At 49.1% G+C, this 12,080-nt stretch overlaps 1 protein-coding gene across 2 annotated transcripts in view; it reads right to left on the bottom strand.

The window, feature by feature from the left end:
• Nucleotides 1-605: 605 nt before the first annotated feature.
• LOC132393136 (glycogen synthase kinase-3 beta-like) overlaps nucleotides 606-12,080 on the bottom strand; it is a 69,595-nt gene continuing 58,120 nt past the window's right edge. For both annotated transcript variants that reach the window (XM_059968016.1, XM_059968009.1), the window contains exon 10: nucleotides 606-2,090. In XM_059968016.1, coding sequence (XP_059823999.1) covers nucleotides 2,032-2,090 — 59 coding nt within the window. In that variant the 3' untranslated portion in view covers nucleotides 606-2,031. The remainder of the gene's footprint in view (nucleotides 2,091-12,080) is intronic.

The raw sequence follows: 12,080 nt of genomic DNA, 5'->3' as shown, positions 1-12,080 counted from the left end.
TATCTGGAGGGATTCATGAGGGACAGGATTTACCAGCAGTTTTGAAAGGCAAGGCACTGGTGCCAGACCCATTGTTACTTGTCATCTAAATTAACCATTTGGATAAGAACACAGGTGACATGATTGGCAAGTCTGCGAACGACACCAAAAGTTGACAGTGAAAAGAGTTACAATGGGAGATAATGGCAATTAGGAAAGTGAGCAGATGGAATTGAACTGAGGCGCATACAAAACAATGGATTTTGTGAAATTAAACAAGGGCAGGACTGGCACAGTAAATTGGAGGGCCTTGGGAAGTGTTGCTGGTACTGTTTTCCCTGAGGAGGCTAAGAAATGACCTTGTAGAAGATTATAAGATCATGAGGGCCATAGATAAGGTGGATTGTCAGGTAGGGGAGAGGGGAAAGATTTAAAGTGGATCTGAGGGGGCAAGATGTGCCACCCAGTACGGGGTGGGATATAGAATGGGGGTTTGTCAGAAAAGGGTTAGAGGGATATAGACCAAACATGGGCAAATGGAACAAGCTCAGGAATGCACCTTGGACAGTATGGACAAGTGGGCTGAAGGGTCTTTTACCATGCCTTATAACTTGATGACAACAAGCTTTAAAAAAAAAAACTCCATTTTGGATTTAATTAAAATGTTAGACAAATAAAACAAGAGACGAAGGGGATGGCAGACCAACAATGTACCCGCCTACACTGTACAATGCCCCAGGGAGCAGATGCACGCAGGAGACGCCAGCCAGAGCAGATGGCACCAATGAGACTAAGCCTTGCCCTCCGTCCAGACGCGGTGGTTACGATGGTTCAGCAGCCAGCAGACGGAGCAAGGGGTGGGGTTGGGAACAGAGGAACCAAAGGGGAGGGGTTAGGCAGAAAAGGGAAGCAAGGGGGAGGGGAGGCTGAGAAAAGGCAATGTAAATCAGAGGGAAGGTGTCAGAGTGAGGGAGGGAAACTGGGAACAGCAAAAGATGGGGTTTTGGGGAACAAGGAGAGGAAAGTACAGGGAGGGTAGTGTGGAGAGAGCAAATGAATAAGGGAGGGGAGGGGGGAGAGGGAGGGGGAAGGGGAGAGGGAGGGGAAGGGGAAGGGGAGAGGGGAAGGGGAAGGGGAAGGGGAGAGGGGAAGGGGAAGGGGAAGGGGAGAGGGGAAGGGGAGAGGGGAGAGGGAGGGGGAGGGGAGAGGGAGGGGTAAGGGGAGGGAGAGAGAGGGAGTAAGGGGAGGGAGAAAGAGGGGGAAGGGGAGGGAGAAAGAGGGGGGAGGGGAGGGAGAAAGAGGGGGGAGGGAGAAGGGGGAAGGGAAGAGAGAGGGGAGGGGTAGGGAGAGAGAGGGAAGGGGAGGGAGAGAGGGGGAAGGGGAGGGAGAGAGAGGGGAAGTGGAATGAGAAAGTGGAAGGGGAGGGAGAGAGAAGGGAGGGAAGGGGAGGGAGAGAGGAGGGGAGGGAGAGAGGGGAAGGGGAGGGAGAGAGGGGAAGGGGAGGAGAGAGAGAGGGGAAGGGGAGGGGAGAGAGGGGAAGGGGAGGAGAGAGGGGAAGGGGAGGAGAGAGGGGAAGGGGAGGAGAGAGAGAGGGGAAGGAGAGGGGAGAGAGGGGTGGGGAGGAGAGAGAGAGGGGAAGGGGAGGGGAGAGAGAAGGGAAGGGGAGGAGAGAGAGAGGGGAAGGCGAGGGGAGAGAGTGATGGGGTGGGGAGAGGGAGGGTGATAGGGATGAGAAGAGGCAGGGAAGAGAACAGGCAGGTAGGAGGGGAGAGGAGGGGGGGGAAGGGTGAGAGTTGAGTGGGATTGAGAGGAGAGAAGGGGTTTGATGTAGAGTGGGTCAGAGTACCTGGAGGCAGGGTGTGTGGAGTTTGGGAAGGGAGGGGTACCTGAGCTGAACTGTGGGACTGTGGGATAGGGATAGGAGAAGGAGGAATGGGGATGGGGACAGGAGATGAGAACGAAGATGGAGATAGGGTTAGGGACGATAAGGTGGGTCAGGGATAGGGCTAAGAGGGGTGGGGAAGGGTGTGCACTGCGCTGCTAGTCCTCGGTTTAGATGGCAAACGATGTGCTGGTGGACGCTTGGTTCGAGTCCGACGAAGTTGATTCTCCTGAGGAGGGAAACGAATCGGTGATAATGAACTAGTTCATCTGCTTGAGGGAACCTTCTCCTCCTCCATCCCTCAAGCTCATGACCCACCACCAGTCACCTTTCCCTGTTACCCTCCTACAGTGCCCTTACCCTACTGATGCTTCGCCCAGGGAGTAAGTGCAGGTTGAAGATCCAGACTGCAGACATCTAAAGGCACAGTCTGAGCAGTGGCAATCAAAAACGGACAAGGGCACACACCCAAGCCTAACCTTTTGACAGAAGGAGTGTCATCGATACAGCATGAAAGTGTTTAGTCCCAGGACACTGCCTCCAAAACCTTCCACAGACATGTCCTGGGGCAAGGGTGATTGCCTTCCAAATGCGATGACCTCTGTGTGAGGTGAGAATTCTCCCCGCATCACACAGCACAGAAACCAACTTCCCCACCATCGAGGACATCTACAAAAGGTGGCACTTCAAGAAGGCAGAATCCATCACTAGGGACCCTCACAATCCAGGACATGCTCTCTTCTCTTTACTAACACTGGGAGGGGGAACAGAACAGAAGCCTGTAGACCCACACTCAACTTTTCAGGCAAAACATTTTCCTCTCCAGCATCACATTTTTGAACGGTCCATGCACTGACAAATACTGCCTGACTATCTTGCTCTTGTTTGCACTACTTATCCACTTTTTCATTCATTTCTTTCTTTCTTATTGTAACATAGTTATTTTTTAATGTATTACACTGTACTGTAGTTTAGCTGTTAGCATAATACTTTTCACTGCCAGCAATCCAGGATTAATTACATGTCTTTAAGGAGTCTGTATGTTCTTCCCATGACCTTGTGAGTTTCCTCTGGGTGCTCTGCTTTCCTCACACATTCCAAGGATGAACAGGTTATGGTTAGTAAAATGTGGGCATGCTATGTTGGTGATATTTGCAGGTTGTCCCTAGCATATCCTGTACTGAGTGGGTCATTGATGCAAATGACGCATTTCACTGTATTTTTCGATTGTCATGTGACAAAGCTAATCTTTTATCTTCAAATTTCATGACATATATCATATACATCTCAATCTGATTCTCACTAACTTGTCTATCAAATCCTATCCTCAGTTGCTCTGTAACCTCCTGTGTCTTGATGATTCGTGTGCTGATACAGGTACTCCTTCAGTGCTGAAGGAGTCCCTGCTTCCTTCAGTCCACTGCAGCTCAGTCAGACATCAGCCAGCACCTGGTCCCTTGCCCAGATTCCAGTGCTCTGAATCAGACATGGCCATTTCTGCTTCTACCTCTCCCTCCAGCAAAACATTCCAAACCTCCTTTAGGCAAAAAGAGGCAACTCAAATCCACTCTAGACCCCCTTCTCCTACATCTCCACCCTCTGGGCCATGATGCCACTGATATTGGGAAAGCATTCTTCCTACTTATACTCCCAATGATCCTTTTAGGTTCCCATCCCAACTCCAGTCTCTCCTGCTCTAGGGAGGACGGACCCAGCCTCTCCAACCTCTTCTTGTAACTGCTGGAGGAACTTTAAGGGCTCAGCAGTGAAAAGCGTGAGAAGCCTCAAGTTCCTGTGCATTAACATCTCCAAGGGCCCAACATATGGATGCATCAACAAAAGAAGCGACACCCGATTGGGAATTTGAGATATGGAATGTCCAGCAAGTTTCCACAGGTGCACCGAGAGAGCATTCTGACCGATGTCTGATATGCACAGGATCAAAAGAGGACTGTGGACTCAGCCAGCTCTATTGTGGTACTGAGTACCGAAGGCATTGTTAAAAGATGATGCTCAAGAAAGCAACATCCACCATTAAGGGTCCTCACCAACTGCTACATGCCCTCCTCTCAGGGAGGAGGTACAGGAGCGAAAACACACATTCAATGATGTAGGATTTAGGAACTGCTTCTTCCCCTCCACCATCAAATTTCTGGACAGTCCATGAACCTCTGAACACTAACCCATTATTCCTTTTTAGCGCTATTTATTTAATTTTTGTAATTCAGCTGCCACAGAACAATACACTTCACCAAAAATGTCAGTGATAATAAACCTGGTTCTGATCTCAGCACGTCAAGCAACATCTTAGAAATTGTTGCAACACACACAAAATGCTAGAGGAACTCAGCAGGCCAGGCAGCATCTGTGGAAAAGGGTACAGTCGACATTTCGGGTTGTGACTCTTCATCAGGGCTCAGCCCAAAACGTGGCCTGTTTTCCATGCTGCCTGGCCTGCAGAGTTTCTCCAGCATTTTCTGTGTGTTGCTTTAGATTTCCTGCAAATTTTCTTGTGTTTGTCTCAGGAATTGTTGATGCTATGAGTGCCAATGCAGGGTTTTAACCCAAAGGACTGAAGGTTCCTTCCCCAACAACTGCCGAGTTCCTTCAGCAGCTTGTCACTCCAGACACCAGCATTCACATACCTGTGTCAATGTTCTGGGGAATCCTCTCAAGTGCCATCACAATCTTCCAGAACTACACAATATTTTAGCTATGGCCTCACCAATGTTTTACTAGGACATTCCTGTCCTTATGCTGAATGCCTGGCTGATGAAGGCAAGAATCCCATTTGTTATGGGCCAAAACAATCAGCACTTAGTGGTCAGCTGAAACCAATCCAAGGCTGACTTTCACTGACCAGCAACTGAACCAATCAAGGACTCAGATGTTCTGAGGTAAACCACTTAAGTACTCGTACTGGGAAGTCTGAGTTGAGTTTTGAGACTGGTGTAGATTTTCTGAATAAAGGGTTATTTAGAATTTCAGCTTACTGTCTGGCTTCAGGTCTCATCAGTAGTTATAGGCGAGAGAACACAACAAATTGGCGATGAGGTAATGTATTATATTGCTATTGTAGCGATGTGCTACACACAGCGCTGAAATAACGACACGCAGTCGGTAAGTCGTTTCGAGACTAGCTGGTCTGGAGAGTGCATCCGCCACGACGTTGTCCTTCCCCAAGACATGCTGGATGTCCGTCGTGTATTCGGAGATGTAGGACAGATGTTGCAGCTGCCGAGCCAGCATTGACCAGGGATTGGACACCTTCGTGAACGTGAAGGTCAACGGTTTGTGGTCCGTGAACGCGGTGAATGGCCTGCCTTTTAAGTAGTACCTGAAATGCCAGATTGCCAGATACAGTGCCAACAGCTCCCGGTCGAAAGCACTGTACTTGAGTTCGGGCGGCCGTAGGTGCTTGCTGAAGAACGCCAGGGGTTGCCAGTGCCCCTCGATGAGCTGCTCTAGCACCCCACCGACTGCTGTGTCGGATGTGTCCACCGTGAGTGCGGTCGGAACATCCGTTCTGGGGTGCACCTGCATCGTGGCATCTGCCAAGGCTTCCATGGCTTTAACGAAAGCAGCCACGGCCTCCTCGTCCCAAGTAATGTCCTTGCCTTTACCCGACATCAGGGTGTACAAAAGGCGCATGATACAGGCTGCTGAGGGGAGAAAACGGTGGTAGAAGTTCACCATACTAACAAATTCCTGCAGGCCTTTGACCGTGTTGGGCCAGGCAAAGTGGTGGATCGCGTCTACCTTGGCGGGCAGAGGTGTTGCCCCGTCTTTGGTAATCCTGTGGCCCAGGAAATCGATGGTATCGAGGCCGAACTGGCACTTGGCGGGGTTGATTGTGAGGCTGAAATCACTCAGGCGGGAGTAGAGCTGGCGGAGGTGGGACAGATGCTCCTGGCGACTACTGCTGGCTATAAGGATGTCATCCAAATAGATGAACGCAAAGTCCAGGTCACGTCCCACTGCATCCATTAGCCGCTGGAACGTCTGTGCGGCGCTCTGCACTGTGCGGCCGAATGGGGTGATGAGTGCTGTTTTGGGGATGTCTTCAGGGTGCACCGGGATTTGATGGTATCCCCAGACAAGGTCTACTTTGGAAAAGATTCTTGCCCCGTGCAGGTTTGCTGCAAAGTCCTGTATGTGCGGCACGGGGTAGTGGTCTGGAGTTGTAGCCTCGTTCCGTCTGCGGTAGTCGCCGCATGGTCTCAAACCCTTGGCTGCTTTGGGCACCATGTGCAGGGGGGAGGCCCATGGGCTGTCGGACCTCCGTACGATCTCCAATTCCTCCATCCTCTTGAACTCCTCTTTTGCCAGGCGGAGCTTTTCCAGGGGGAGCCTTCGTGCGCGGGCGTGGAGAGGTGGTCCCTGGGTCGGGATGTGGTGCTGTACCCCGTGTCTGGGCACGGCTGCCATGAACTGCGGTGCCAGAATCGGATGGAAAGTCCGCCAGGATTCTGGTGAATTTGTTGTCCGACAGCGTGATGGAGTTCAGGTGTTGGGCCGGCAACTTGGTTTCACCCAGGGAGAATGTCTGGAAAGTCTCAGCACTTTCCCTTGCAAGTCAACCAGCGGGCTGTGAGCTCGCAAGAAGTCCGCCCCCAGGAGCGGCCAGTGTGAAGTCCCATGTGAACCGGCTGGCACTGAACTGCAGCTGCACTGTGCAGGTGCCATAGGTCAGTATCGTGCTGCTGTTTGCGGCCCTCCGGGTGGGTCCTGGCTTTCTGTTGTGGGTGTCGTACCCCGTCGGGGGCAAGACACTGATATCCGCTCCGGTGTCGACTGTTTGTCTCAGACGTACAAGAGGCTGTCCTGGTGGCCAGCTGCCATAGTCATTAGCGGGCATTTGTGCCCCACTGCTGGTCCACTGTTGGGCATGTGGCCTGGTCATCTGACCGACGGACGCCACGCTCTCCCAATTGGCTTTTCACAGCACATCTGCCCAGGCCGCCACCTTCTGGGGGTCGCTGAAATCTGAGTCGGCCAGCAGCAGATGTATGTCCTCAGGCAGTTGCTCTAGGAATGCTTGCTCGAACATGAGGCAGGGCTTACATTCGTCAGCCAGGGACAGCATCTTGTTCATCAATGCTGACAGCAGTCTGTCTCCCAAACTGTCCAGGTGAAGCAGGCGGGTACCTCGCTCACGCCGTGAGAGGCCAAAGGTCTCAATGAGCAGCACTTTGAATGCTTCATATTTGCCTTCTTCCGGGGCGACTGTATGAAATACGCAACCTGGGCGGCTGTCTCCTGGTCAAGGGCACTCACCACATGGTAGTAACACGTGGAATCAGAGGATATCTGCCGAATCTGGAACTTGGCTTCTGCTTGGCTAAACCACATGCTTGGTCGCAGCGTCCAGAAAGTCGTCAGTTTTAGCAAAACTGCGTGAACAGATGAAGAGTCGGTCATCTTTGGTCCAAATCCTGTTTGGACCGTCAGGGTCACCAATGTAGCAATGTGCTACATACAGTGCTGAAATAACGACACGCAGTCGGTAAGTCATTTCGAGACTAGTTTATTCAAACTTCACGGCGCTGGCATTTAATCCTTAGCGTCTGCCCTCTCCGGTCGGCAATGACATCAGAGGTGCATTACCAAAGTCTCTCCTTGCACGCTGGCTATTTGTGAGCCGGTTCGCCTGCGCAGAAAGTGGGCCGCCACAATATGGCAATTTTATCAGAAGACTTGAGCACAATTCTACAAGAGCAACAAACTCAATTTGATGCGGCACTGCTGAAGTTAATTGAAACATTAACCAGCAGGTTGCCAGTGAGTCCAATGATGTTGGTGTCAAACACTGAATAGACTCATGTGAGTCCCAGTCAAGAGAAAATCTCAGATGCTGGATATTACCGAGTCACATACACAAAATGCTGGAGGAACTCAGCAGGCCAGGCAGCATCTAGGAAAAGAGTACAGTCGATGTTTCGGGCTGAACCCCTTTGGCAGGACTGGAGAAAAATAGTTGAGGAGTAGATTTAAAAACCGGGGTAAGGGAGAGATAAGCACAAGGTGAACAGTGAAACCTAAAGGGGGAGGGGTGAAGTAAAGAGCTAGGAAGTTGATTGGTAAAAGAGACAGAAGGCCATGGAAGAAAGAAAAGGGTGGAGGAGGGAGGCAATGGCAAGGAGATAAAGGGATGGGAAACAGTGAAGGGGGTGGGGGGCATTACTGGAAGTTCTAGAAATTGATGTTCATGCCTTCAGGTTGGAGGCTACCCAGACAGAATATTAGGTGTTGTTCCTCCAACCTAAGTGTCACCTCATCACAATGGTAGAGGAGGCCATGGATAGACATATCGGAATGGGAATGGAAAATGGAATTAAAATGGGTGGCCACTGGGAGATCCAGCTTTTATTAGTGGACAGAGCGTAGGTGCTTGGTGAAGCAGTCTTCCAATCTCTGTCAGGTCTCACCAATATACAGGAGGCCACACCGGGAGCACCCAACAGACTCACAGGTGAAGTGTTGCCTCACTTGGAAGGACTGTTTAGGGCCCTGAATGGTAATGAGGGACAAGGTGTAGGGGCAAATATAGCACTTGGAGGGGCGGTGGGTGGGGAGGGAAAGATGTGTTTGGTGGTGGAATCCTGTTGGAAATGATGTAAGTTTTGGAGAATTATGTGCAGAATTCAGAGGCTGGTGGGTGACGAGGACAAGAGGACCCTATCCCAGGTAGGTTAGCGGGATGCTGGGGTAAGAGCAGACATGTGTGAAATGGAAGAGATGCAGTTGAGAGCAGCATTGATGGTGGAGAAAGGGAAGCCCCTTTCTTTGAAAAGGAGGACATCTCCTTTGTTCTAAAACAAAAAACCTCATCCTGGGAGCAGATGCTGCAGAGATGGAGGAATTGAGAGAAGGGGATGGAAGTTTTACAAGTAACCGGGTGGGAAGAGGTATAGTTCAGGTAGCTGTGAGAATCCATGGGTTTATAATAGATATCAGTGGATAAGCTGTCTCCGGAGACAGAGAGAGTGAGATCGAGAAAGGGGAGGGAGGTGTCAAAAGTGGACCAGGTAAATTTGAGGGCAGGCTAGAGGTTGGAGGCAAAAAGGATGAAGTTGAGTTCAGCACGGGTGCAGGAAGCAGCACCAATGTAGTTGGCAATGTAGCGTAGGAAAAGTGTGGGACAGTCACCAGTGTAGGCTTGGAACACAGACTGAAAGTCAGTTGTTGTGTTCATTTCAAACTTACAGTTCAATATCACTTCAGAAGTTACATTTGAATCATGGTTCAAGTGCTGTGAAGATATATTCTGGGTTGAGGTCACCAGTAAATACGTCTCCTGGACACTACGCAATTTGCTCCAGAAGTTAGGGACTGCTGAAAATGCGTGCTATTTTAACTTCATTCTTCCTAAAAACTTGAGGGACCTAGCATTTAATGAAACCGTCCAACAGCTAACTAGCATTTTTGGAGAGCAGTCATCTCTCTTCAGTGTTCACTACTGTTGCCTAAAACTCATTAAACAAGATGCCAATGACTTTATCATATGCTGGTATCGTCAATCATGAATATAAGTCGTACAAGCTACATAGTGTGACTGAGTCACAGTTCAAATATCTGATTGTTATTTGTGGATTTCAAGTGCCTGGCAATGCAGGTATTCACAAATGGCTCCTGGCCAGACAGGAGCAAGACCTTAATATGACTCTACAAGCTGTCACTCAAGAACGTCAGCATTTGATCAACCTGATACCCAAGTCCAAACCTGGACGAACAGAACAAAGTCAATGCAGTGCCCAATGGCCCAGACATTATCACACAGCTTGTTGGAACTGTGGTACAAGGCACTATGCAGAAAAATTCCAATAAAAGAAACACATTTGCAGCAAATGCCATTGCCATAGTCACAAAGAAGCCTTTTGCCATTCTCACTGTTCAAGGCCAGTGGAACACCAGGATAAGAAGTTTCAAAAGCCATCAAAATCCACAAGGAATTTAATGTTCACATTCAAAGTGGACCTTGCTCCCAGGAGATGGTATGTTGGTCAATCTATAACTTGACACGGCGTCAGACATCACCTTTAATTTCAGATGCAAGTGACGGGAACTTCGATTACCACCGGTCAAACCAATTCCACCTGCTGGACCCCTCCACTAATTAGTGAACTGCAGTGCATGGAGAACCTGAACAGTAATCAAGCCAATAATGTGTTACCTAACAGACCAGCCAGATCTGAATCTCCTTGGAATGGACTGGATGACAAGCTTGATCTCTGCAGCATCCCTCTGGACGAAGGGAGTGGCCACTCAAGTCATGTCAGTCGACACCATGGCACCATCAGTATGTGAGACATTCAACAGCTGCCACAATATTATGCAACAGTGCTTCATGAAGGTTTAGGCTGCTGCACCAAACTGCAAGCAGAACTCCATCTCCCAGACACAAAGCCAGTCTTCTGTCCCAAAAGACCAGTTCCATACGCAGCCTTACAAATCATGGAGCAAGAGCTAGATTGCCTGCAACAAGCTGGTGTGATCAAAGGTGTCAACTACTCTCATTGGGCAGCTCCTGTATTCATCAGGAAAGTCAACAGTACAGTGAGGTTCTGAACAGATTTCTGAACTGGTCTCAACGTGGCACAGAAACACTGGTACCCATTACCAGCGATTTTGTAAAATTGAACGGCGGTTGCTACTGTGGAAAGTTGGACTTGGCTGAAGCCTACCTCCAAGTAAAAGGGGCATTATAACACAGAAGGGGTTGCTTTCCTTCTTTCTGTTAGTCGCCCTTCAGGGTGAAGGCAGCTTCTTCAATTTTCCAGCAGCTAATGGACACCATGTTAAGTGGTACTGATGGGGTTGCTGCTTATCTCAATGACATCTTCATGATGGATACAGATTTGCCACTGCCTGGAACAAGTTTTGAACTTGTAAGACATTGTATTACAATTTCAGGTTGAAAAATACAGCCCCATGATGCCTTCAGTCTGGGATTCAGTGTAGATGAGCACGGTCATCACCCAGATCCTGAAAACATCTCTACTATTTTGAAGATTCCTCCACTATCAGATGTCAGCAGTTTATGATCATTTTTGGGCATGGCCAGTGATTATTCAGCATTTCCCCCAGCAATGCACAGGCTGAGGGAACCACTGAATGTCCGGCTCAACAAAGGTGCTATATGGAAATGGTCCACACAATGCTACGAAGCTTTTGATCAGGTGAAGAATATGCTGTCGTCCAACCTTCTCTTGACTCATTTCAAGCCAGTGCTGCCAATCGGCATTGCAATGCATGTGTCCAACTATGGGATGAGAGCTGTCATATCCTTTATATTCCCTGATGGTTCTGAAAAAGTTTTCATGCAAGCAGCCAGACCACTGACTGCAGCAGTAAGGAACTATGGGAAAATTGAGAAGGAAGTCTTGGATTCAGTGAATTAATTCCACAAGGTGCTTTATTGCAGACACTTCACTCTCCTTACAAATCACTTGTCCATCTTTGAGTCTAAGAAAGGCATCCCGGTGTATATAGCCAACCCATGCTGCATGGACACCAAAGGCAGGCAAAATCATTAGCCCATGACTTTGAAATCAAATACACAGCAATCCTGAAACTAGGTTAGGCAGATGCCCTCTCCAGACTTACGAACCAGCAGGTTAATGAAAATGAAGATGCAGTCGTGGTTGCGACTTCAATTGATTGTGAAGTCCACTGGGTTGTTTTGGATACTGCTGAAGATCTTCCAATCACAGTCCACAAAATCAGAGCAGAAACATCTGCAGATCCCCTTGTTCAGCATACCTCTAGATACCTCATTAGCTGATGGCCAGTCAAGGTTGAGAAAGATGTTGTAATCCTTCTATCAACATCAGGCATCACTCTCAACTGTGGACTCCTGCCTAATGTTTGGAGAAAGAATAATAATTTTAAGAATACTTCAACCAAAAGTACTGAAACAGTTCCACCGTGGTCACCCAGGCATCAATCAAATGAAAACCTTGGCAAGAATCTCTGTAAAGATGAAGATATCACATCTATATGCAGGGAGTGTACTCAGTGTTCAATGGCAGCAAAGAATCCAAGTACAGTCCATCAACAACCATGGCCTCAGGCTACCAGACCTTGGAGTTGAGTACATATTGACTTCGCTGACCCAATCAATGAGAGTCCTGCCTTGTCCTGGTTAACACCCATTTCAAATGGCCAGAAGTATTAACTATGACGTCAGCAATGATCGAGACAACCATTCAATAGCAGC

This window comes from Hypanus sabinus, chromosome 1, assembly GCF_030144855.1.
Source record: "Hypanus sabinus isolate sHypSab1 chromosome 1, sHypSab1.hap1, whole genome shotgun sequence".
In the NCBI taxonomy this organism is placed as follows: Eukaryota; Metazoa; Chordata; class Chondrichthyes; order Myliobatiformes; family Dasyatidae; genus Hypanus; species Hypanus sabinus.
The sequence above is the reverse complement of the archived record's forward strand: the minus strand, read 5'-3'. Positions and strand labels throughout refer to the sequence as shown.